Source organism: Coenobita brevimanus, chromosome 4 (assembly GCF_032717465.1).
Source record: "Coenobita brevimanus isolate Jiangsu-jjx chromosome 4, ASM3271746v2, whole genome shotgun sequence".
Taxonomy (NCBI): domain Eukaryota; kingdom Metazoa; phylum Arthropoda; class Malacostraca; order Decapoda; family Coenobitidae; genus Coenobita; species Coenobita brevimanus.
In genome coordinates this window covers 34,043,246-34,070,199 of record NC_136957.1, presented here as the reverse complement: position 1 = coordinate 34,070,199, position 26,954 = coordinate 34,043,246, and the positions used below count along the sequence as shown (strand labels likewise).

The 26,954-nt window shown below is 40.7% G+C and overlaps 1 protein-coding gene across 1 annotated transcript in view; it reads left to right on the top strand.

The window, feature by feature from the left end:
* The first annotated feature begins 322 nt into the window (after positions 1 to 322).
* HGTX (HGTX homeodomain transcription factor) overlaps positions 323 to 26,954 on the top strand; it is a 57,892-nt gene continuing 31,260 nt past the window's right edge. Inside the window, exons 1-3 of the mRNA XM_080269928.1 lie at positions 323 to 362; positions 548 to 1,352; positions 20,739 to 20,784. Coding sequence (XP_080126054.1) covers positions 323 to 362; positions 548 to 1,352; positions 20,739 to 20,784 — 891 coding nt within the window. The remainder of the gene's footprint in view (positions 363 to 547; positions 1,353 to 20,738; positions 20,785 to 26,954) is intronic.

Genomic DNA, 26,954 nt, shown 5'->3' with positions numbered 1-26,954 from the left:
GAGGGGAAGGAGGGGGAGTGGAGGGGTGGAGGGGGGAGAAAGAGAACACCCCCCTCCTCTATACCACCCCCTCTCCCCCCCACCCTCCGTGTCGTCTTAATGTCTTACTCTCGCCAAAAGATTCACGTAATTTTTGGCATCCTAACGCCGTAAAAACGCAGTCAAAATCTCCGGAGCAAGTGGGCGTTGGTATCAAGTCCAGAGGTTGGTTATTATCCCCCATCCAGCCAACCCTTGACCTGGCCCCGCCCCGCCCCGCCCCCCGACCCACCTGACTGGCCCATCCCGCCATTGATCCGAACTTGGCCCCGCCCCCCGGCCAATGGGAGGGCGGTGTGGGCGGGGCGCTGGGCGGGGCGAGGGTGGGGGGTGGCAGGGAGGCGAGTGAAGTATTTGTGAGCATTATTTGATGAGCGATACTGGTAGTGAAGTGAGCAGTTGGCCACATTATCGTCAGTACTACATTAGTGATCACTGTGCTCCCTGCTCTCTCTCTCCCTCGGCCACAACTTAACCCTCCCGAGGGCTTGTCTCTCCGCCGCTACAGCTCCGCCACGCCACTATTCCAAGCCACGACTCAACTACGACTACTACTACATTCCCCGCGACGGCCTCACGTGCTCCGCGGCTTCCGCTTCCGCCGTCGTCGCCGCCGCCGCCGACTTGTGCGGCGCCGGGTTCGAGTCCGCGCCGGTATTCGAACCCGCGACCCCAGCAGGCCCAGCTCTACGCTCCCCTGAACGCTCCCACGTGCCCCCCTGCTCCCGCCAGCACCGCCGCCGACAGGACTCACCGGAAGAGGATAATATTCGAATCCACGGCGGCGGGTTCGGGTCCGGGTTCGAATCCGGGTCGGGGAGGATGTTGGAGGCACAGCAGGGCAACAGCAGCGTGGCGGGCGGGGGCGGGGGCGTGCTGAGTCTGCTGCACAGCATGGAGCAGCGCGGGGGTCTCATGCTGAACCCTCCGCTGGCCGCCCTCACCACCATGGCCGACATGAAGACCCTGTACGCGCACGGCCCCGCCAAGAGCCTATCGCCGCAGTCGCCGCCGCAGGTGTCGCCGCAGGAGGTGGCCAACTACGGCGGCGCGGCGACCTCCACCACCACCAGCCTCTCCACCCCGCACAACATCGAGAACATCCTGAGCCGACCGGGGCCCATGACGCCCACCTCGACGGGCTTCTGCGGCGTGGGCGGAGTGGGCTTGGGCAGGCTGGGCGGCGGGGTGGGCCTGTACGGTGGGTTGGCGGGTAAAATGGCCGACCTGACCCGCCCCACCACACTGTACTGGCCGGGGGTTCAAGGCATGCTGCAGAACCCACTCTTCTGGCGAGAGCGTATCCAGGCCTCGCATGGTAGGTACCTAGGTGTGTCACTCCCGGGTTTGTTCTCATTAGCTTACTATCTCTAACTCACTGTCTCACATCATCACTACCTCATTATCTCACTATCTTTCAATATCTCACTACTTCTCACTTGCTCACAATTCGCTTTTCTCCCGTGTTATTTACTCTCTCTCTCATTTTCCTCGCACGGTGGGTACTTGTCACTATCTTTCAATATCTTACTATCTCTCTCACTCACTCGCTCACAATTCGCTTTTCTCATTCAATAATTATTACTCACGCAGTCACGCCTCACACGATAGATACCTCTCATTAACTCACTCTCTCTAATTTTCTCACTCTACAACTTGCCTTCCTAATTCACCATGTAAGTTATTCACCATTCATCTCACTCATTCAATAAATAAATTCCCTCTCTCTCTCTCACACACACACTGCTAATTCATCACGTTATTCATTCACCATCCATCTCATTCACTCACTCATTTTACCCTCACAATGAGTTACTTACTCTCTCTCTAATTCACTCAATTTACCCTCCTCACTCACTTTCAAGCCTCGTGTGGTATATGTACTTATATGTGTGTTACTCCTTGCTTTCTCACTCGCTCACTCTCTCATTCTCTCTCTCTATTCACCATTTTATTCATCACCCATCCCTCACTCGCTCTCTCTAACTCACTCTCTTTATTCATTTACTTATAACCCTCTCTCTCTCACTCACTCTCACACCCAATCAAATTCACTCTCTACTCCATCTTATTCAACATTCATCTCTCACTCACTCACTCACACGCAATCAGTAACTCACTCACTCTCTCTCTCTCATTTATGTTATTTAGTATCTCACGCACGCACGCAATTAGTTACTCGCAAAACTCGCAATCAGATACTTCAGTGCGTCACTCACTATTTTGTTCTCTCTCTCTCACGCACCTAACCCACACGCATTTCACCAACTCGCCAAGCATCACACACAGACACACACACACACACACACACACACACCAAAACAGTATGAAAGGCGGGATATTCTCTACTGATTATTTTTATGTGATGGCAATATCACACACACACCGCCTATAACCCCCCCCCCCGACTCCCATACAAAGGTACAAAATGCTATCAATCTATCTATAGCCAGAAGCCTTAATCCCGAAAAGGGTGGCCACAAACAAATCGCCTCCACGTCACCCTGTCCCCTGCTGTATCGCTGTCCTCCCCCCTCTTACACCCTCCTATGCTCTAAAATTAATTAGGGAAGGAGAAATAAGGAAGAAATAGGGAAGGAAAAATAAGGAAGAAATAGGGAAGGAAAAATACTAGCAGAGAATTTCCAGCGATTATTTCCCAGCCCGAGATAAGTTTTGTGTGTGTGTGTGTGTGTGTGTGTGTGTGTGTGTGTGCTTAATATTACTAACACATAATAATATTTCACGTAATACTTTTAATATCGACTGAAATTTTATAAGCGAGCCATTATTATTATTATTATTATTATTATTATTAAAGTATTATGCTTTAATCTCACCCACCACTATTATTACCGTATAACTATCACTACTGCTTTATTATTATTATTATTATTATTATTATTATTATTATTATCACGCTATTACTATGCTTTATTTCCCCTCACTATTACTACCCTTTGTTGTCACTACTTTGCTCTTTTCACTCTAACTTGGCCTAAAATTGCCGTCTCTCCATCTTGAATGCTGAGGTGTAACAATAGATTAACTCTAGAATATGATGCTAGTCACGAAGAAGTGCTATGGAAAGGATGTAGAGCCGTAGTATTGTCTTCCCTGCCACTGAGCTACGTGAAATAAGCTGCAAAATGACGAATGCTAGTCACGAAGAAGTGCTGTAGAAAGGATGGCAGTAGATTAGCACTAGAATATGATGCTAGTCACGAAGAAGTGCTATGGAATGGATAACAGATTAGCACTAGAGTAGGATGCTAGTCACGAATAAGTGCTACGGAAAGGATAACAGACTAGCACTAGAATAGGAGGATAGTCACGAAGAAGTGCTCTGGAAAGAATAACAATAGATTAACACTAGAATAGGATGCTAGTCACGAAGATGTGCTCTGGAAAGAATAACAATAGATTAACACTAGGATAGGATGCTAGTCACGAAGAAGTGCTATGGAAAGGATAACAATAGATTAACACCAAATATGATGCTAGTCAAGAAGAAGTGCTATGGAGAGGATAACAGACTAGCACTAGAGTAGGATGCTGGTCACGAAGAAGTGCTGTGGAAAGGATGCAGAGCCGCAGCCTTCTCTACCACTGAGCTACGTGAAATAAGCCGCAAAAGGACGAAAATCCGGACCAAGTTTGAGTCTCCTTGGTTACTAGTCCAGCGAAAATCAAGACTACACTTTATATGGTCCTTTCCCCTCACTCGCTCACTTTCACATACTCACTCTCGCTCACTTTCACACACACAATAATTTACTTCTCTCTCTCACTTTCACACAGAATAATATAACTCGCTCACTTTCACACAATAATTTACCTCGCTCACTTTCACACACAATAATTTACCTCACTCGCTCACTTTCACACAATAATTCCTCTCGCTCACTTTCACACACACACACACACAATAATTTACCTCACTCTCTCACTTTCACACACACAATAATTTACCTCACTCGCTCACTTTCACACAATAATTCCTCTCGCTCACTTTCACACACACACTCAATTTACCTCTCACTTTCACACACTTTACCTCACTCGCTCACTTTCACACAATAATTCCTCTCGCTCACTTTCACATACAATAATTTACCACTCTCACTTTCACACAACTTGCCTCTCTTGCTTACCTTCTAACACTCGATACGGTAATTCTCTCACTCACTCACTCAATTTTACCACTCGCTCACTCACTCAATAATTCTCTCTCACTCAATAATTTTCTCGCTCACTCACTTACACTTAATTTTCTTACTGGCTCACTTTCACACACAGTAATTCCCTAACTCACTCCCTCACTCAATATTTCTCTCTCACTCAAATACGTACTTCTCTCACTCAAATAACTCACACTCAATTTCTCGCTCTCTCTCTCTCAAATACGTAATTCTCTCACTCACTCTAACTCAATCCCCTCACTCAAATAACTCACTCACACAAATAATTCTCTCTCTCTCTCTCTCTCTCTCTCTCTCTCTCTCTCTCTCTCAAATACGTAATTCTCTCACTCATATCTCACTCAGTTTTTTTTTCTCTCTCTCTCTAATACATAATTCTCTCACTCAAACTCAATCCTCTCACTCAAATAATTTCTCTCTCTCTCACTCACTCTAACTCAATTCTCACTCAAATTATCTCTCTCTCTCTCTCTCTCTCTCTCTCTCTCTCTCTCTCTCTCTCAGTGGTCAGGCGTATCAATTAATACTGATTACATGCATCACTAGACTCTTTGTGTGACTCTGACTACTGAGTGCTTTTTTCCCGACTATCACCTCCATCACCACTACTATCACCACCATTACTATCATTATCACCATTACCACCACCATCACTATCATCATCACCATCACCACCAACATCACTATCATCACCATCACCACCAACATCACTATCATCACCATCACCACCAACATCACTATCATCACCATCACCACCAACATCACTATCATCACCATCACCACCATCACCATTACCATCATCACCACCATCATTTTCACCACCACCATCATCATCACCACCACCATAATAATAATAATAATAATAATAATAATAGTAATAATTCGCGTAGCTCACTGAGCGAAAAAGACTGTAGCACTTCTTCGTGACTAGCATCGTTAAATCTATTGCTGCAGCACAGAACACGTGATGAAGATATGGCAATTTTAGGCCGCAGTAGTAGTAGTAGTAGTAGCAGTAGTAGTAGTAGTAATAATAGTAGTAGTAGTATTTGTGATAGCAGTAGTAGTAAATAATAATAATAAAATAATAATAATAAAACAATAATAATAATAATCAATGATACTATTACTACTACTAAAACTACTACCAAATATTTCTCCTCAGTCCCGATATTCCTCATTTCCCGTCACGATATTTTATTCATTTCTAGAGCCGATATTCCTCATTTCCTGTCCCGATATTTCTCATTTCCACTCCCGATATTCTTCATTTTAGTCCCGATATTTTCTTCATTTCGAGAGCCGATATTCCTCATTTCCATTTCCGATATTCCTCATTTCCACTCCCGATATATATACATTTCCCTCCCGATATTTTTCATTTTAGCGCTGATATTCTTCATTTCCTGTCCCGACGGACACCCTTTCCTCTCCCGATATTCCTCATTTCCACTCCCGATATTCCTACTATAATTCCAATACTACTTTCCCGTTTCGATATTCTCGTTTCCCCTCCCGATATATTACCTACACTTCCGATACTCCTCATTTCCAGTCCCGATAGTCACCCTTTCCACTTCCGGTATTCTCATTTCCACTCCCGATATTCCTCATTTCCACCTCCGCTATCCTTCCTTTCCTGTGCCGATATTCAGTTCATGTTCCGATATTACGATGTTCCAGTCCCGATAGTCCTAAATTTCCGATACACCGATATTACACCTTATAATAATAATAATAATTTCATTGTAAAGCTTATCGGTGACAATAATAATAATAATAATAATAATAACAAAAACACTTGCAATGATGATTCAGTAACAGCGCTTTCAGTAACAATAATAATAATAATAAATAATAATAATAATAATAATAATAATACCCAGCGTTTCACAAACAATAATAATGATAACAGTTGTAGTAGCAGTAGTAGTAATAAAAACAGCAATAATAATAATAATAATAATAATAATAATAAGCCTTCATTTCCCAGTAGTAATAATACTACTAATAAATCCATTGTCAATTATCCTCCCCATTTATTGGCACAAAATATGGTAATGATGATGGCGATAGTAGCATAGAAATTTGTAGTAGTAGTAGTAATAGTAGTAGTAATAGTAGTAGTAGTAGTAGTAGTAGGAGGAGTAGTGGTGGTGGTGGTGGCAGTAGTAGTAGTGGTGGTGGTGGTAGTAGTAGTAGTAGTAGTAGTAGTAGTAGTAGTAGAAGTAGTAGTAGTAGTAGTAGTAGTAGGTGGAGGAGGAGGAGGAATAAAAATGACGATGATAATAATAATAATAATAATAATAATAATAATAATAATAGTAATAATAATAATACATCGCTGAGTTATAAGTGTTTAAAGTCCGCAATCTTGTCGCGTAAGGAAGTTCCGTAACACCTTTCCTCAAGTGACTTATTTTGCTGATTACACCTTACTCTCCTCCCACGTGTTACAAATATCCATCTAACATCGCCATACTCTGCATAAATATCGTACACAGGGATATTAACCAGCCATAGCCAAAAATAAATCGCCAAAGAAGAGGTGTTAGGGAGCCTTAAGGCGTGCGGGAGATGATGATGATGATGATGATGATGATGATGATGATGATGATGATGATGATGAGGAGGAGGAGGAGGATAATAATAACAATAATAATAATAATAATATAATAATAATAATGATAATAATAATAATAATAACACCTCACAACACGATAACGCTTATCTCTCTCTCTCTCTTATCAGTAACATTATTAATACCGATAACACCCAAGCCATCGCCCGCAAAAATAAATCGCTCAGGAACAGGCGTTGAGGGATACCGCCTATTATTACTACTGATAAGGTCCATACCATCGCTTCCTCCGTCCCCATCACTCATCAAGCTATCTTATATGTATCTATTTTTATCTATCCAGACTGACGCCGCGTCTTATGAGGGGCGGACTCCCTATCAGTAATTTGATAAGGTCTTTACTTGCCATTATTGGTGTAGGGCTATCTATTTTCTATCTATTGAAGGGCTATCTATTTTCTATCTATTGAAGGGCTATCTATTTTGTCTATCGAAGGGCTATTTTCTATCTATCGAAGGGCTATCTATTTGTATCTATCGAAGGGCTATTTTCTATCTATCGAAGGGCTATCTATTTTGTCTATCGAAGGGCTATTTTCTATCTATCGAAGGGCTATCTATTTTGTCTATCGAAGGGCTATCTATTTGTATCTATCGAAGGGCTATTTTCTATCAAAGGGCTATCTATTTTCTATCTATCGAAGCGCTATCAATTTCTATCGAAGGGCTACCTGTTTTCTATCTATCGAAGGGCTATCAATTTTCTATCTATCGAAGGGCTATCAATTTTCTATCTATCGAAGGGCTGTCTATTTTCTATCTATCGAAGGGCTGTCTATTTTCTATCTATCGAAGGGCTATCTATTTTCTATCTATCGAAGGGCTATCAATTTTCTATCTATCGAAGGGCTATCTATTTTGTATCAATCGGAAGTGCTATTTTCTATCTATCGAAGGGCTATCTATTTTCTATCTATCGAAGGGCTATCAATTTTCTATCTATCGAAGGGCTATCTATTTTCTATCTATCGAAGGACTATCAATTTTCTATCTATCGAGGGGCTATCAATTTTCTATCTATCGAAGGGCTATCTATTTTATATCTATCTATCGAAGGGCTATCTATCCATCTATCTATCTACCTGTGTTTTCTATCTATCGCAACGGCTATCTATCCATCATCTATCTATCGTAAGGCCTTCCTGTTCCTATTTTTCTATCTATCGCAACGCCTATCTACCATCTATCTATCGTAAAACCTCTATCTATTTTCTATCTATTACACGACGCCATTTTCGTCCATTTTATATATATATATATTTTTTTTTGTTAGATATATTTTTGGCTATTTATTTTTGACGTTATTTTGGCGGGTTTAATTTTTGGCGTTATTTTTTTATTGGGTTAATTTTTGGCGTTATTTTTTTGGGGGGGTAATTTTTGGCGTTATTTTTGGGGAGGGTAATTTTTGGCGTTATTAATTATTGCGTTAATTTTTGGCTATTTATTTTGGCGTTATTTTTTACTGCGTTAATTTTTAGCGTTATTTTTTACTGCGTTAATCTTGAGGGTGTTAATTTTTGGCGTTATTTTCTCGTTCTTTTCTGGGTTAATATTTGGCGCTATTTATTTTTCGGTATATGAACTCTTGCCGGCATCGTTTAATAATAATAATAATAATAATAATAATACGAGCAATAATAATAATAATAATAATAATAATAATAATAATACGAGCAATAATAATAATAATAATAATAATACGAGCAATAATAATAATAATAATAATAATAATAATAATAATAATACGAGCAATAATAATAATAATAATAATAATAATAATAATACGAGCAATAATAATAATAATAATAATTTTTTCTTAGTTTCTGGATGCGCTAAACTGTGATGTTAATTTTTGGTTGGCCTAAATTTTTGCGTATTTTCCTTTGCTTTATTATTATTATTATCATTATTAGTGATGTATATATATATATATTTTTTTCTTTTTCGTGTTAATTATTTTTTAAAGTATTTTTTGTGGTCTTTTTTTGGCGGTGTTAAATTTTGGAGTTTAGTACTTTGGGTTTAATATTTGGTGAGCTTTTATTTTGGTCCCGTTACTGTTTTTATTACTATTATTAATTATTACTATTATTATTATTATTATTATTATTATTACGCACTATCATTGTTATTAGTTATTATCATTATTATTTCTCTGGTCATACTAGTTACTATTTTTTTTTTTATGTACATGTGTAATTCTCTCTCTCTCTCTCTTACATATTGCTTTCTCTCACCCTCATTTCTTCTACCCTCATAATTCCTCTCTCTCTCTCTCCTGCTTCCGTCCGTCTTCTTCTCTACCTTCATCATTTCTCTCTCTCTCTCTCCTTCTCTCTCTCTTTTTCCACCTTTACTCTTCTTACTCTCTTTTCCTCCATCTTCGCCATTCTCTCTTGTCACAATCCGTCCTCTCATCCTCTCTCTCTCCACCTCCTCATTCTTCCCTCTTCCTCTTCTTTTTAATCTACCCTTATTAATCTATCGCTTCTTATTCTCTCTATTTCATCTATCTCTCTTTACTCTCTTAAATTCTCTCTTTCCCTCCTACGTATTTCCTCCTTCCTTCTTATTTACCTTCGTTTGTATTCTCTCTCTCTCTCGTCTGTCTTCCATTTTCTTTCTCTTCTATATCTTTCCTTCAGTCTTCCTTCATTTCTTTTTAGTTCCTGTTTACCTTCTCTGCCTCTTTCCCTTTCCCTCACTTCCCTTCCCTCCCTCCACCTCTTCCCTCATTTCACTTCCCTTCCCTTCCCTCCCTCCCTCCCTCCACCTCTTCCCCTCCTTCCTTCCTTCCCTCCCTCTCTCTCTCTCCCCTCCACTAAATATTCCATCTCACCTCCTCTTCTCTTAGCCTATTGTTTCTTCCCTCCCTTTCTCCCCTCACTAAATAACCCATCTCCCCTCACTCCCCTCCCCTCTAACCTCAAACACTTTACCCTTCCCAATCACCCATACGATTCTCCCCCATCTCCCCTTCTATCTTCTCTCCTCTCCCCTTCTTCCTCTTCTTTCTCTCCCTCTTCCTCCTCCTCTTCTCCCCTTCCAATTCTCTCCCCTCATCCTCCCTTTGACTTCACTCCCCTTTCTCCCTTCCCTCCCCATTCAATCATAACCTCTCCCCCACCCCTTTCTTTCTCTCCCCGCCTCTCTCTTCCCTCACCGTCTTCTCTCCCCTTTCCTCCTCCCCTCTTACTCTTCCTTTTCCTCCCTCCCCCTCTCTCCATTCCTCTCCTCTCCCCTCTCTTTCTCTCCACTTCCCCCTCTTCCATCTCTCCTTTTTCCCCTTCTCTCTATAATTCCTCCACTCTCTCCATCTCTATCACTTTCCCTTCTCTCTCTCTCTCTCTCCATTCCCTCCCTCTCTTTTTCACTCCTTACGTTTATTCTCTCTCTCTCTCTACCCGTCAATATAGTTTATCATTCCTTTTCTTTCACACATTCTCTCTCTCTCTCTCTCTCTCTCTCTCTCTCTCTCTCTCTCTCACATAACCTCCCTTTATCTTCCTCCTCCCTTGTTATCCTTTCGTTTGCTCTCTCTCTCTCTCTCCCGGCCAATTCATACCTTCCCTATTATTATTCTCAAGCCATTTTCTCCCTTTTATGTCCTCCCTATCATTCTCTCCCTCCCTCTCTCTCTCTGTCTCTCCCTTTCTTCCTCCCTCCTCTCTCCCTTTCTTCTCCTTTCCCTACCCCTTTTCCTTCCCTCCCTCCCTCCCTACCTACCTTTTCCTCCCTCTTCTGTCTATTTTTTATTCTCTCTCTCTTCATTCTTCTCTCCCTTTCTATTACTCTCTACCTCCTCTCGCTTTCTCTCTTCCGTCCTTCATTCTCTCCCTCCCTCTCTCTCTCTAATAATTCCCTTCTTCATTCTTTCTCTACTTTTATTTCATCTCCCCCTACTGCATTCCATCCTCTCTCTCTCTCTCTCTCTCTCACACACACACACACACACATTCCATCCCTCCGTTACTTTCCTTCCTATACTCATTCTCTCTCTCTCTCTCACACACACACATTCCATCCCTCCGTTACTTCCCTTCCTATACTTATTCTCTCTCTCTCACACACACACACATTCCATCCCTCTTACCCTTCTTCATATATTTCTCTCTCTCTCTCTCTCTCTCTCCCTCTCTCTCTCTCACACACACACATTCCATCCCTCTTACCCTTCTTCATATATTTCTCTCTCTCTCTCCCTCTCTCTCTCTCACACACACACATTCCATCCCTCTTACCCTTCTTCATATATTTCTCTCTCTCTCTCTCTCTCCCTCTCTCTCTCTCACACACACACACATTCCATCCCTCTTACCCTTCTTCATATATTTCTCTCTCTCTCTCTCTCTCTCATCGGCGGGTACTGGAGTGGGCAGCGCAGATGGGTAGTTACGATGTTGTTAAGTGTGTAATTTAAACAAACCATCTCTCTCTCTCTCTCTCTTAAACAACCAAGCATTCTGTTCTCTCTCACTGTCTGTCTGTCTCTCTTTAGCTATCTGTCTATCCATCTATCTCTTTATCTTTCTATCTATGTATCCACCTATATCTATCAATCCACCTCTCTCTCTCTCTTTAGCTACTGTATGTAACTATTTACCCATCTCTCTCTCTCTCTCTCCTTCTATCTATCTATCTACTTATCTCTAATCAAACAACACAGCACTCGTCTCAGCCTCCCTCTTCTCTCTCTCTCTCTCCACTATCTCTCTAACCAAACAACACAGCACTCATCTCAGCCTCTCTCTCTCTCCTTCTATCTATCTATCTACTTATCTCTAACCAAACAACACAGCACTCATCTCAGCCTCCCTCTTCTCTCTCTCTCTCTCTCTCTCCATTATCTCTCTAACCAAACAACACAGCACTCATCTCAGCCTCCCTCTTCTCTCTCTCCACAAACCACCAACCAGTACTTTCCCCGGCTAACCACCGTCCAGCGCGCCAACAAGGCAATTAGGTCGTTAGCGTATATCGGGCCGGACAGCGATAGGGGGAGGGGTTGTTACAGAGTCGTTAGCGTCCTTAATTACGCGGTATCGGGACGCGCGGGAGTAGGAGAGGATTATCGGCTGAGTTTATCGGGTGTCGGCTGTGTTTATCGGGTGGCTGTGTAATTAATCGGTGTTTTTATCGGTGCGGTTTCTTTTGTTTAGGTTTATCGGGTGGTTGTGTGGTTTATCGTGTGTTTCAGTGAATTATCGGCCGTTTATCGGGTGGCTGTGTGGTTTATCGGGTGTTTTAGAGGATTATCGTCTGTTTATCGGGTGGCTGTGTGGTTTATCGGCTGTTTTAGAGGATTATCGGCTGTTTTAGTGAATTATCGGCTGTTTATCGGGTGGTTGTGTGGTTTATCGGCTGTTTTAGAGGATTATCGGCTGTTTATCGGGTGTTTTAGTGAATTATCGGCTGTTTATCGGGTGGCTGTGTGGTTTATCGGCTGTTTTAGAGGATTATCGGCTGTTTATCGGGTATTTTAGTGAATTATCGGCTGTTTATCGGGTGGCTGTGTGGTTATCTGGTGTTTTAGTGGATTATCGGCTGTTTATCGGGTGTTTTAGTGGATTATCGGCTGTTTATCGGTGGCTGTGTGGTTTATCGGGTCTTATAGAGGAATATCGGGCCGGTTTATCGCTATCTACAGGATCGGTTTATGGAGGTTAATCGGCATTTCATCGGCTGTATAATTCTGTCAATCAAGGAAGTGTATCGGCGCATCTTTAGGGTAGTTTGATCGGCACGTTTATCGGTTTTTTGTTTTATCGGTATTTTGGGGGAAATTTACAGGCCTAAGATATAATATATCGGCGTTTTTAAGAGTTGGTTTATTGGCTGTTTTGTGGTTTATCGGAGCTTTATCGGTTCTTTAGTTATTTAGCGGAATTTTATCGGATGCGTAGTTTATCGTTTTTCTATAGGCTGCTGTGGTTTATCGGTTTTATACGTTCTATCGGTGTCTATGGCTTCTCGGCTCCCAGTGGCCTACCGGGGGCGCGTTTTATCGGCTGCACTGTAATTTATCGGTAATCAGTGCGGCGCCAATTACACTACATCGGCACGGGGCGGGAGGGAGCTGGAGAGGATTATCCGGTGTTTAATCGGTGGCTATGGAAAATTCGTAATGCCTCTTCCTTTGCTGTTTATTCTCCTCACTGGTTTATCGGCTTATTTGGAGCGGGATTATCGGTGTATTATGACCTACTTTATCGGTGCTAATAAATGATCGGCAAGATATAAATAAGTCGGTTTATCGGTCAAAATATCGGCTATTTATTTTCTTCGGTTTATCGGTTTATGATGACCTACTTTATCGGTGCTAATAAACAATCGGCAGGAGTTACATTAGTCGGGTTATCGGACAAAATATCGGCGTGTTTTCTTGGCCTCTTTTTTAGCGGGGAAGAAAGAACTTAAGGCCACAGCCCGCAAGATTTCTCCCTCAAAAAATAAATAAATAAATAACGAAATAAATGGATCAAATTCAAGATGCAGTTATCGGTGTTATGAGAGCTACTTATCGGCGTATTTTGAGAGCTATTTATCAGTAGTCATCGGAGTAAATTCAGTTATCGGCAGTTATTGCGGTGATATGAAAGCTCTTTCTCGGTAGGTATCGGCGTCTGCATAGCTATTTATCGGTAGTTATCGGTGTTCTGAGAGGTCTATCGCCGGTTATTGGTGCTGAGTTCTTTATCGGCAGCAGTCGGGGTGTTTCATAACCATTTATCGGTAGACATTGGTTTCAAAAATACTTATCGGTGTATGGGAGCCGGTAAATAGGAGTAAATGGAAACCTGCGTAGTATGCAAACAAAATAAATCGCCATGGAACAAGAGCTTCGAAGTCTCTCTCTCTCTCTAAGCAAAATTCAACTACTTCTGCACCACACTGTTGTATGTCTAAACGCAAACGAGAGAGAGAGAGAGAGAGAGAGAGAGAGAGAGAGAGAGAGAGAGAGAGAGAGAGGAGCTGATACCACTTAAATAGGCAAGGTAAAAGATATCGGTAACCCGCTATCGGTTAGATCGGCGGGATAAAAGGTACTGAAATATCGGTATATATATTGTACTTTACTGATGGGAAATACAGCAGTAATATTGAGTTGTTATTTTTTTTTTATCGGTAAGCATCCCTGAAATCGGCATATCATATCGGTGAGAGAATCGGTTATGAGACACTAGGACATTATATCGATCAGCATAATAATAATAATAATAATAACGTGGTAATGATGATAACAATAAAGAATAAGAACAATAATAACAGTAGCAGTAGCTGTAGAGATAATAATAATAATAATAATAATAATAATAATACCCTAATAATAATAATAATAATAATAAAGTGGTAATGATGATAATAACAATAACAAGAAGAAATAATAACAATAATAATAAGTGATAACAAGAACAATAAGAGTAATAATAATAATAATAATAATAATAATAATAATAATAATAAAAACAATAATAATAATAATAATAATAATAAAAACAACAACAATAATAATAATAATAATAAAAACAATAATAATAATAAAAACAATAATAATAACAACAACAATAATAATAATAATAATACCACTGCTCTCACCCAGGCCTCACTAATACACCATCAAAATTATCGCCATCAGCTTTACCCTCCAATAAATATAATTACCAGGGAATAATTTGCTCTTTATTATTTATTTAGTGACATAATTAGGCCTTTAATAATTCACTTAAATAATTGGGTTACGGGCAGGCTGCATTTGGTCATTTTTTACCAGGAATTCTTAATTATGGTGGGTGATAAGTTGGTTATTTTTAGTTACTGTTTTTATTATTATTATTACTGTTTTTACTATCATCATTACTATTATTATTATTATCATCACTACTATTCTTATCATTATTATTATTATTATTATTATTTCTATCATCATTACTACCGGTATTATTGTTATGATCACTGTTATTATTATCACCTTTACTATCCTTTATTATTATTATTATTATTATCACTACTATGTTTTCATTATTATTATTATTAATATCACTACTATCCTTTTCATTATTATTATTATTATTATTATTATTATCACTACTATCCTTTTCATTATTACTATTATTATTATTATTATTATTATCACTACTATCCTTTTCATTATTATTATTATTAATATCACTACTATCCTTTTCATTATTATTATTATTATTATTATTATTATTATCACTACTATGTTTTCATTATTATTATTACTATTATTATTATTATTATTATTATCACTACTATCCTTTTCATTATTATTATTATTATTATCACTACTATCCTTTTCACCATCATTATTATTACTATTATTATCACTACTATCCTTATTATTATTATTACTATCATTGTTATTATTACTGTTATTACTATCCTCATTAACCTTATTATTATTACATCCTTATTTATTATTATTATTATTATTACTTATACTGTTATTAATATCATCATTACTATCATTATTATTATCATTATTTATATCATCATTACTGTCATTATTATTATCATTTATTATACTATTTATTAATATTATCGTTATATCTCCAGTAGCTTCTGTTCTTTCTCTCGTCGTCAATATCATAACTACAATTACAATTATTATTATCATTATTTTTATTACCATTATTATGTAAGAATAAACAGCCATTCCCTTTTTTGGCATTATCTAAAATAAATAAATGATTACAAAATATGCAGAAGTGATCGGAACGAAAAAAAAATAATAATAATAATAATGATAACTCTAAATTATACTGTATACCCGAAATAAACCTCTGTCTCTAAAATAATCGAAATAAAGATAACTCTCTCTCTCTCTCTCTCTCTCCCTCTCTCTCTCTCTCTCTCCAAACTTTGCCACTACACACGCTCTCTTATCACACGTGTCTCAATCGCCGTCCACTGCTGTTGGAGTGGACCGGAATATGGCGACGAAAGATCGAGCCCCGGATGGCAGTAGGGGACAGATTGGAGAGAGAGGAGAGAGAGAGAGAGAAATGGGTACTACAAAGAGAAGGTACAGAGATTTTGAGTGTGTGTGTGTGTGTGTGTGTGAGAGAGAGAGAGAGAGAGAGAGAGAGAGAGAGAGAGAGAGAGAGAGAGAAATGGGTACTACAAAGAGAAGGTACAGAGATTTTGAGTGTGTGTGTGTGTGTGTGTGTGTGTGTGAGAGAGAGAGAGAGAGAGCGTCAAACTAACCCCGCGTACAATATAATTCCTGAAAAACACAAAACACACACACACACACACACACAGCTAGAGTAGTAATCCGCTAACGACCTAATCACCTCGTTCGCTGGTCACAGCGCTTGTTACGTGTCATTTAGGTCGTTATGTGACCCACGGGGCAGTGATATCGATAAAAGAATATATTGTGGGATTAGCAGTATTAACATTATAATTATTATTTGTAGCAGTATTAGTAGTATCATTGTTATTATTATTATTTTTTATTATTATTATTATTATTATTATTATTATTATTATCATTATTATTTATTATTATTATTATTAGTAGTAGTAGTAGTAATAATAATAGTAGCATTAACCAAATCAATAATAATAATAATAATAATAATAATAATAACAATAAATTATAAAAACATATATCAATGTCCCAATTAATAAAATATTTGAAAAAAACACCGAACTTTACGAAAATAAAATGTAACTCCTAAAAAAATAAATCCGCACCTCTAAATAAAAAAATAAACTAAGAAATTAAAGATAAATAAAATAAATGCCTAGTAAATATGTGAAGAAATGAAAATAAATTAAACTAAAATAAAAGCAGCTATGACAAAATTACATCTAAAAATGAAAAAAACAAAAAAAAAACACAAAGCTCAAAAATATAAACAAAAAAAATAAAAACACCAAAAATAAACAATATATAAAACAGACATCAAAAGCACACAAAACATAACCCTCAAAAATATAATTAAAATCACGTCGAAAAAGGCACCACAAAAAATAACCGAAAACTTACTTAAAAAACAAAAAAGAAAAAAATGCAAAAAAAAAATATATATATATATATATATATATATATATATATATATATATATATATATATATATATATGAAACACATAATAATAAAACACGGATAAATAAATATATAAATAGGTGAAACAAACTTAAGAGAGGATGAAACAAACTCAAACTAAAAAAAAGAAAAAAAAAGACGAGACTAAGAAACAAAGATTTTTAAAAAGAGTTATATTGAAACTTTAAAAAAAAAAATGAAACACAAAAGCATGAAAAAAACTCAAAAAAAGCATAAAATAAAAAATAAATAATAAAGCATAAAACACCAAAAAATGACTCAAATTAACAAAACTAAAAAAAAAAAAAAAAAAAAAAAAAAAAAAAAACTACACGCCAGCCTGGAAACCCAATCCACCTCGTCGCTTGCGTAAATCGGTAATCCGGGGGGGTAGGGGCCCTAGAAAAAAAAATAAATAAATAAAAACAAGGGTGGGCGCGTAAAAAAGCGTTCCCCCTGAGTGGCGATCCCGCTAACGATGGCGTCACCTCGTTATGCGATCGCCGAATGGTTGTTACGCATCACTCCGGTCGTTACGTCACACGGGCCGGGGTGGGGGGCCGTAGGGGAGTGGGGGGAGGAGGTAAGATAGAGGGGAGGATAGGGGGAGTGGAGGAATGAAAGGGGGAGGACAGTTGCTATACAGTGGAGGGAGGAGAAGGATAGAGAGGAGAGGATAGGAGGGAGTAGAGGAATGAGAGGGGGAGGATAGTTGGTATAGAGTGGAGGGAGGGGGAGAATAGAGGGGAGGGGGAGGATGAGGGAGGAATGAAAGGGGGAGGATTGCTGTTAGAGTGGAGGAGGGGGAGGATAGGAGGAGAGGAGGAATGAGAGGGGAGGATGGCTGTTATAAAGTGGGGAGATATTTGATTATATTATTCTGCTTGACTATACTCCTTTCACCTTAACTTGGCCCAGATCTTCGTCCTTTTGCAGCTTATTTCACGTAGCTCTGTGACAAGAAAGACAATACGACTTTACGTCATTTTCACAGCACTTCTTCGTGACCAGCATCATAATCTCGCGTCAATCTACTCTCAACACCCAGCATTCACGATGGAGAGATGTGAATTTTAGGCCAAGTTAGAGTGAAATGGGTATAGGCGATTTTTTTTTTTCATGTTATAAGGATGAGAGACGAAGAATGATGATGTATCCGATTTTAACCGTATCCGAAGCCGACCCGACCCGACTTTGAACCGAACCCGAATCCCTCCAATAGCGAACCCCATCCGAACTCCGAACTGCAGCCGAATTCTCCTATTGTAGCCGGGGTCTGTGGCGAAACGTATCGGTAGTGGACTGCTGTGTGCGTTTTCCGATACCTGTGTGTGCGTGTGTGTGTGTGCTAGCTCTCTCTCTAAATGTGCGTGTGTTTGTGTACATCAGTCTATCTTCTATTTCTCTCTCAAAATGTGCATGTGTTTGTGCTCTATTCTTTCTCTCTCTCTGGTAGTGGTGCAGTGTGTGTGTATTTACCGAGTGTGGTGTGTGTTACCTCCTCTCTCTCTCTCTCTCTCTCTTTCCTTCTCTCTCTCTCTCCCTCTCTCTCATTCACTCAAATCCCCATCAATCTCACTATCATTCACTACAAACTCGCTCTATCGCCATTAATCTCTCTCTCTCTTTCTCCTCTCTCACATTTGTCGCTCACTCTCTCACCCCTTTCTCATTTTCCCACACACATGGTCACATTTTCTTTACACCTATTTGGCTCTTTTCACGATCCCCCCCCCCTATTCTCTCTCTCTCTCTCCCCCCATCCTATTTCCCCTCCTCCTCCCTCCCCCCCTTCCCTTTCACCTTCCTCCTCTTCCCCTCCACCCTCCTTCCTCTCCGGCTTTCCCCCCCCCCCCCATTCTCTCCATTTCTGTCCCTTCCTTCTATCCCATCTCTCTCTCTCTCTCTCTCCTAGCATTGTTCAACTCTTGTAGGTAAATAAGTAAAAATAAATGATGATAATGATGATAGTAATAAAAATGATGATAATAAAAATGATGATAATAATAATAATGATGATGATGACGAGGAGGAGGAGGAGGACAAGGAAGAGAAGGAAGGTAAAGGAGCATGATGATGATGATGATGATGATGATGAAGAGGAGGAGGAGGAGGAGGAGGAGAAGAAGGAGGAGGAAGAAGAAGAAGGAGAAGAAGAAGAAGAAGATGAAGAAGAAGAAGATGATGATGAAAAAGAAAACGATGATGATGATGATGATGATGATGAGGAGGAGGAGGAGGAGGAGGGGGAGGGGGAGGAAGAGGAGGAGAAGGAGAGGGAAGAAGAAGAAGAAGAAGAAGAAGAAGAAGATGATGATAATGATGATGAAAATGAAGACGATGATGATGATGATGATGAAAATGAAGACGATGATGATGATGATGATGATGGCGGTGTTGTTGTTAATAATACAGCCTATCTCTTACACACCGATAACAGCTTTCCGACACCGATTACCGTTCTTCCCGATTACCGATATACACACAAATTACTTCCTGCCGATATTTCTCCCTCTCCTTCTTCCCGATATATTTCTTTTTTCTCTCTCTCTTCCCGATTTTTTGTTCCTATTAATGTGCCGATATTCCTTCCTCCCGATATATGTCCCTCTCTTCCCGATATTCCCTCCTTATTTACCGATATTCCTTCCTTTCCTTCCTCCCGATTTTCTGTTCCTAATTTGCCGATATTCCTTCCTTCCGATAAACCGATATTTTATTCTTTTCGATGACCCGATATCCCAGGCAGCCCGATTCACCGATTTCTCGATCTTGTGTAAAAATTGTCTTCTTCCTCCTCCTCCTCAACCGATATTCGTCTCTTTTCTATCTATCTGTCTATCTATAGCCCGACGCCCTAATCCCGCAAAGGGTGGCCGCAGACAAAACGCCTCCAAGTCACTGTCACCCACCATTTGACTACCCTCCCCCCAACTCACCAACCCCTCCCTCATATACCTCTCAACTCCATCCCTCCACCTCATCCTCGGTCTACCCCTCCCTCTCCCTCCCTCCACCTCACCTACATACACCCTCTTAGTCAGTCTTTCATTCTCCATTCTCTTCACATGTCCAAACCACCTCAGTGTATTTCTCCTAATCTTTTCAACCACATCCACATCTACCCCACAACGTTCCTTCACTTCTTCATTCGTCAACCTGTCCCTCCATGTCACTCCACATGCTCCTCTCAAGTAACTCATTTCCACTGTTCTCACTCTTGACTTGTTCCCCTCTTGCAAGGTCCACGCCTCGCTTCCATACGTCAGGGTAGGGATCACAATACCATCATGCAGTGCCTTCTTAACTTCCATACTCACCTCCCTATTTCTCATCACTGCTTTCAGTGTACCAACAACCTTTCTTCCCTGCTGTACCCTTTCACGTACTTCATCCCCCAAAGTTCCATCCTTACTCATCACACAACCCAAGTACTTGAATGCACTCAATTGGTAAGCTGCTGTACTCACGCAGTTGCAAGCGCTGGTTCGAATCCTCGCAAAACCCCCCTGGGGGTAGGTGGGTTTCAAGAATACTCCCCCAATATCCCTGCTTGTCGTACGAGGCGACTAAAAGGGTTGGTGGTGGGTTAGTGCCCCACCCCGTAAAAAGAACCAACTAAAAAAGCGAATAAAGCGCCTCTCTTTTCGATACGCCGATTTTAGTAGTAGTAGTAGTAGTAGTAGTAATAAAAATAATAATAAGAGTAATACATTAATAATAATAATAATAATAATAATAATGAGTAGTAGTAGTAGTAATAATAATCATAATAGTAATAATAATAATAATAATAATAATCATCATCATCATCATTCAAACCTCAAATCAACATCTTTAATCCTACTAACCATCATCACTATACATCTCTCCAGACAGACAGACACACGCACATACATACATACACACACATACATGGACACCTACATACTGATATATCGACATAGGTACCTTTCACGCATCTCTCTCTCTCTCTCTCTCTCTCTCTCTCTCTCTCTCTCTCTCTCTCTCCTTTCCTTTCACCTCCCTCTCTTTCCGTCTTCTCCTCCCTCATTCTCTCCATCCCAGTTCCTTCCTACTTTCCTCTCTGTCTCTGTCTCTGTGTCTCTCTCTCGTCAGCACATCAGCAACACAACAACGCCCTTCCTTTATTTCCAGAGTAAATAAATGCATGTGACCGAAGTTTTATTTATGAGAGAGACAAACTGACCCCCAAACCCCCCCTCCCCTCTCCCTCTCTCCTCTTCTCGCATCCCTCCCTCCCCCGTCTCTTCCCCCTCTATTCCTCCTCTCTCTCCCCTTCCCCCTTTATTCCTCCCCATCCCTCCTCTCTCTCCCCTTCCCCCTCTCTTCCTCCCTCCACCCCTCCTCTCTCTCCCCTTCCCCCTCTATTCCTCCCCATCCCTCCTCTCTCTCCCCTTCCCCCTCTCTTCCTCCCTCCACCCCTCCTCTCTCTCCCCTTCCCCCTCTCTTCCTCCCTCCTCTCTATTCCTTCCCCGCCCATCTCCCCCGTCCCTCCTCTCTCCTCCCCATTCTCCTTTTCCTCCCTCTCACCTCCTTCCCCCACCCTTCTCCCCATCCCTCCCACCTCCCCCTTCGTCTCCCCATCCCTCCCACCTCCCTCTTCGTCTCCCCATCCCTCCCACCTCCCCTCCCCAGCAAAAAATAATCCAGCACAATTATATTTTCCGTGCCAGTGAATAATTTAGCTCCCCGCTGGAATTATTATGCTGTTGTTGGACCGTTTGTTAACACCGGGTTGCGTAAAAGCGAAAATATCAGGCTTGTGTAGTGGAGAGAGAGAGAGAGAGAGAGAGAGATGGGGGGGTTCGAGTTCTGTAACAACTCATCATCCTGGTCTTTCCAATAGCGCTATTAACAAGCCATATCCAAAAATAAATCGCTAAGGATGAGGTGTTAGGGAGCCTCCTTAACCGACGAGAGTATAATAAGCAATTTAGTTGGCGATACGCAAAATAATCAAACATGTAAACGCCTAATTATCTCATTTATCAACAGGTGTTAATTCCAAAAAAATAAATCGCCTAGGAAGAGGTGTTTGAGGAGCTTCCTTAACGTCTATACTATGCAACTTAGTGGGCCGATAAACAAAATAAACACGTAAACACCTAATTATCTCATTTATCAGGTGTTACTTCCACAAAATAAATCGCTAAGTAACACGTGTAAGGGAATACGGGCCTACAATAAGCAAGTAATTGGACGATAAACAAAAATAAACATGTAAACACCTAATTATCTCATTTATCAGCAAGTGTTAAATCCGAATAATAAATCGCTATGGATAAGGTGTTAGGGGAGCCTCCTTAACGCCTATAATAAGCAAGTTAGTGGGCCGATAAACAAAAATATAAACAAATCATTTTATATATATTTAAATACGTTATCATTTATCAGCGTGTTAATTCCAGAAAAATAAATCGCTAAAGAAGAGGTGTTAGGTCACATGATAAAATTAGAATAAGAGACAGATAAAGGGTAAACAACTAATTAGATATATCATTTACCAGCGTGTGTTCATCCCAAAAAAATAAATCGCTAAAGAGGAGGTGTTAGGTCACATGATAAAATTAGAATAAGAGACAGGTAAAGGGTAAACACCTTATTATATATATCATTTATCAGCGTGTTAATTCCAAAAAAATAAATCGCTAAAGAGGAGGTGTTAGGTCACATGATAAAATTAGAATAAGAGACAGATAAAGGGTATGCAACTAATTATATATACATCATTTACCAGCGTGTGTTCATTCCAGAAAAATAAATCGCTAAAGAAGAAGTGTTAGGTCACATGATAAAATTAGACTATGAGACTGATAAAGGATAAAAACTAAACGCTAAATGAATAACGGCAATAAAAAACGCATCAATAACCCAGGCGGGGTATTTTTAGGGGGGTCTTCGTTATTTATGGCTCGTGATAAATGGCCCCAGTTGTATATAGTGTATGGTGAATGCAGCGGCTGTATTTACTCTACTGTATTGCCTGTGTGTGTGTGTGTGTGTGTGTGTGTGTGTGTGTGTGTGTGTGTGTGTGTGTATGTATGTATGTGTATTTATGTATGTGTGTGTGTGTGTGTGTTTATCACCACCACGACTACCAATAATCCAACCTACCACCACTGCCGCTATCACCACCATCATCATTAACACACTACCACCACAAACCATCCATCCAACCACCACTACCACCATCATCAATGACACACTACCACCACCAACCATCCATCCAACCACCACTACCACCACCATCATCATTAACCTACACTATCACCACAAACCATCCATTCAACCACCATTACTACTACCATCATCATTAACATATACTATCACAACAAACCATCCATTCAACCACCACTACCACCACCATCATCATTAACATACACTATCACCACAAACCATCCATTCAACCACCATTACTACTACCATCATCATTAACATACACTATCACCACAAACCATCCATTCAACCACCACTACTACTACCATCATCATTAACATATACTATCACCACAAACCATCCATTCAACCACCACTACTACTACCATCATCATTAACATACACTACCACCACAAACCATCCATTCAACCACCACTACCACCATCATCATTAACATATACTATCACCACAAACCATCCATTCAACCACCACTACTACTACCATCATCATTAACATATACTATCACCACAAACCATCCATTCAACCACCACTACTACTACCATCATCATTAACATATACTATCACCACAAACCATCCATTCAACCACCATTACTACTACCATCATCATTAACATATACTATCACCACAAACCATCCATTCAACCACCATTACTACTACCATCATCATTAACATACACTACCACCACAAACCATCCATTCAACCACCACTACCACCATCATCATTAACACACTACCACCACAAACCATCCATCCAACCACCACTACCATCATCATTAACCTACACTATCACCACAAACCATCCATTCAATCACCACCACCACCATCACTACCAAGAAACATCCAACCAACCATCACCGCTACTACCACTATCGCCGCTACTACCACTATCACCACTACTACCACTATTATTAAGACTATCAACACCACTACGGCATCTCCAAACACCTCCTTATCCTCTTATCACACCCTCCTACGCTACCTGAACCTCACTATCGCTCTCTATCTCTCCTATCGACCCGAATCGGATAAAGGAAAGATAATAACATGTTAAATTGAATGTGGGAATCAATTAAGCGGAAGTCATGTTTAAATGCCACTGTACTGTACACACCAGCTCTTTAAAAATGGCGGTGTAAACATTCGGCTCTTTAAAAATGGCGGTCTAAACATTGACTCTGAAAGGTTAGATGGACATGTAGTTAATGAGAGAGAGAGAGAGAGAGAGAGAGAGAGAGAGAGAGAGAGAGAGAGAGAGAGAGAGACAGACAGACAGAGAGAGAGAGATGATAGTAAGTGATGCGGGTGGAAAAGCATATAGTTGAGGTACCGGTAGCAATAGTAGTTGTAGTAGCAGTTGTATATAGTAGTAGTAGTAGTAGTAGTAGTAGCAGTAGTAGTTGTGGTGGTGGTGGTGGTAAGTGTGTGGTAAAGGGAAAGCGGTGATGGTGATACTGTGATGAATGTAATGGTGTAAGTAGTTTCAATGTGTGTGATGAGGCAGTGATGATGATGTGTAGTGAAGATGGAGGTGAGAGAAAACAATATAGTGAAAATGATGTATGGTGAAGGAGAAGAAACAATTGTGAAACAGAAGTGAAGATGAGGCAGTGAAAATGAAGGTGATGAAAGTGAGTGACGTAGAATATGGTGAAACTGTGAAGGTGAGTATAGTGGTGGTGATGATGATGATGATGATGATGATGAGGAGGAGGAGGAGGAAGAGGAGGAGGAGGAAGGGGAGAGGGATGATGATGATGATGATGATGATCATGAGGATGAGGAGGAGGAGGACAGGGATGATGATGATGATGATGATGATGATGATGATGATGATGAGGAGGAGGAGGAGAGGGATGGTGATGATGGTGTTGATGATGATGACGATGAGAAGGAGGAGAGGGAGGAGGAGGAGAGGGATGATGATGATGATGGTGTTGATGATGATGATGATGAGGAGGAGGAGGAGGAAGAAGACAGGGATGATGATGATGATGATGATGATGATGATGAGGAGGAGGAGAAGGATAAGGATGATGATGATGACCAGTGAATAATATGGTGCATGTGACTATGGTGAAAGGATGATGATGGTGAAAGTACTGAAGAACATAGGTCAACATGTCGTGGTAGGAGTGATGGTGAAAGCAGAGGAAGAATTTGTGTGTGTGTGTCTGTGTGGTAGAGGAAGACTATGATGGTGTGTGTGTGTGTGTGTGTGTGTGTGTGTGTGTGTGTGTGTGTGTGTGATAGTGGTGGTGACACTGATGGTGAAAAAACTCTATTACTGTCCACGGTGCGAGATGAAGTGTGGTGAGCAAGATAGAGAAAAGTGTGGTGGTGGTGGTGGTGCAGGTTGTGGTAATGTGCTGAGCTGGTCACTGAGGTAATAAAGTGAGAGAGAGAGAGAGAGAGAGAGAGAGAGAGAGAGAGAGAGAGAGAGAGAGAGAGAGAGAGAGAGAGAGAGAGAGAGGAACGAGATACAGGGAGAGAAATGATAGAAGGGATATGAGAGAGAGAGAGAAATGATAGAAGGGAAATATGTGTGAGAGAGAGAGAGAGAGAGAGAGAGAGAGAGAGAGAGAGAGAGAGAGAGGAATGTGATACAGAAATTATTGAAGGGAAATATAACAGGAGAGAAAGACAGAGAGAGAGAGAGAGAGAGAGAGAGAGAGGGCAATTTAGTGTCATGGTAGGACAATTAAGGAGTAATAAAGACCCGCCTCATATATCAACCACAATCACTACCACAATTCCTACCACAACTACCACAGTTACACGCAGGAGGGAGACTTGGAGTGGTGGTGATAGGCTTGGAGTGGTGATAGAGAGGCTTGGAGTGGTGATAGAGGGCTTGGAGTGGTGATAGAAGGCTTGGAGTGGTGATAGAGGCTTGGAGTGGTGATAGAGGCTTGGAGTGGTGATAGAGGGCTTGGAGTGGTGATAGAAGGCTTGGAGTGGTGATAGAGGCTTGGAGTGGTGACAGAAAGGCTTGGAGTGGTGATAAAAGGCTTGGAGTGGTGATAGAGGCTTGGAGTGGTGACAGAAAGGCTTGGAGTGGTGATAGAGGGCTTGGAGTGGTGATAGAGGGCTTGGAGTGGTGATAGAAAGGCTTGGAGTGGTGATAGAAGGCTTGGAGTGGTGATAGAAGGCTTGGAGTGGTGATAGAAAGGCTTGGAGTGGTGATAGAGGCTTGGAGTGGTGACAGGAAGGATTCAGTCAATAAAAGGCCATAAAATTACAGATATGCTCAGTAAAGGACTAGAAATGTACTAAAATGCTCAATAAAGGGACCCAGAATTACAAGTATGCTCGGTAAGGGTCAAATGATTATACAACGCTCGCTACAGGTCCCTAAACTGAATTAAAACGCTCGCTAAAGGGCCCAACATAACAAAAACGCTCACTACAAGGCATCCATTGAGTTAAAACGCACATTTCAGGGCCCAATATAACCAAAACGCTCACTACAAGGCACTCGGTGAGTTAAAACGCTCACTACAGGACATCCATTGAGTTAAAACGCACACTACAGGGCCCAATATAACCAAAACGCTCACTACAGGGCACCCAGTGAGTTAAAACGCTCACTACAAGGCGCCAATGAATAAGAACGCTCACTGAAGGGCCCCTAAATTCCCCCCAACGCTCGGTCCGTGGCCCCAACTCCTGGTGGGTGAAGTGAGGAGGTGTTTATTCATTATGCTCAGTCAGTGGCCAGGGCGGGATTAGCATACCACAAGTTTGGGAGGTTAAAGTTTTCATTATGCTTGGTTAGGGGCCCGCGAGGTGAGGG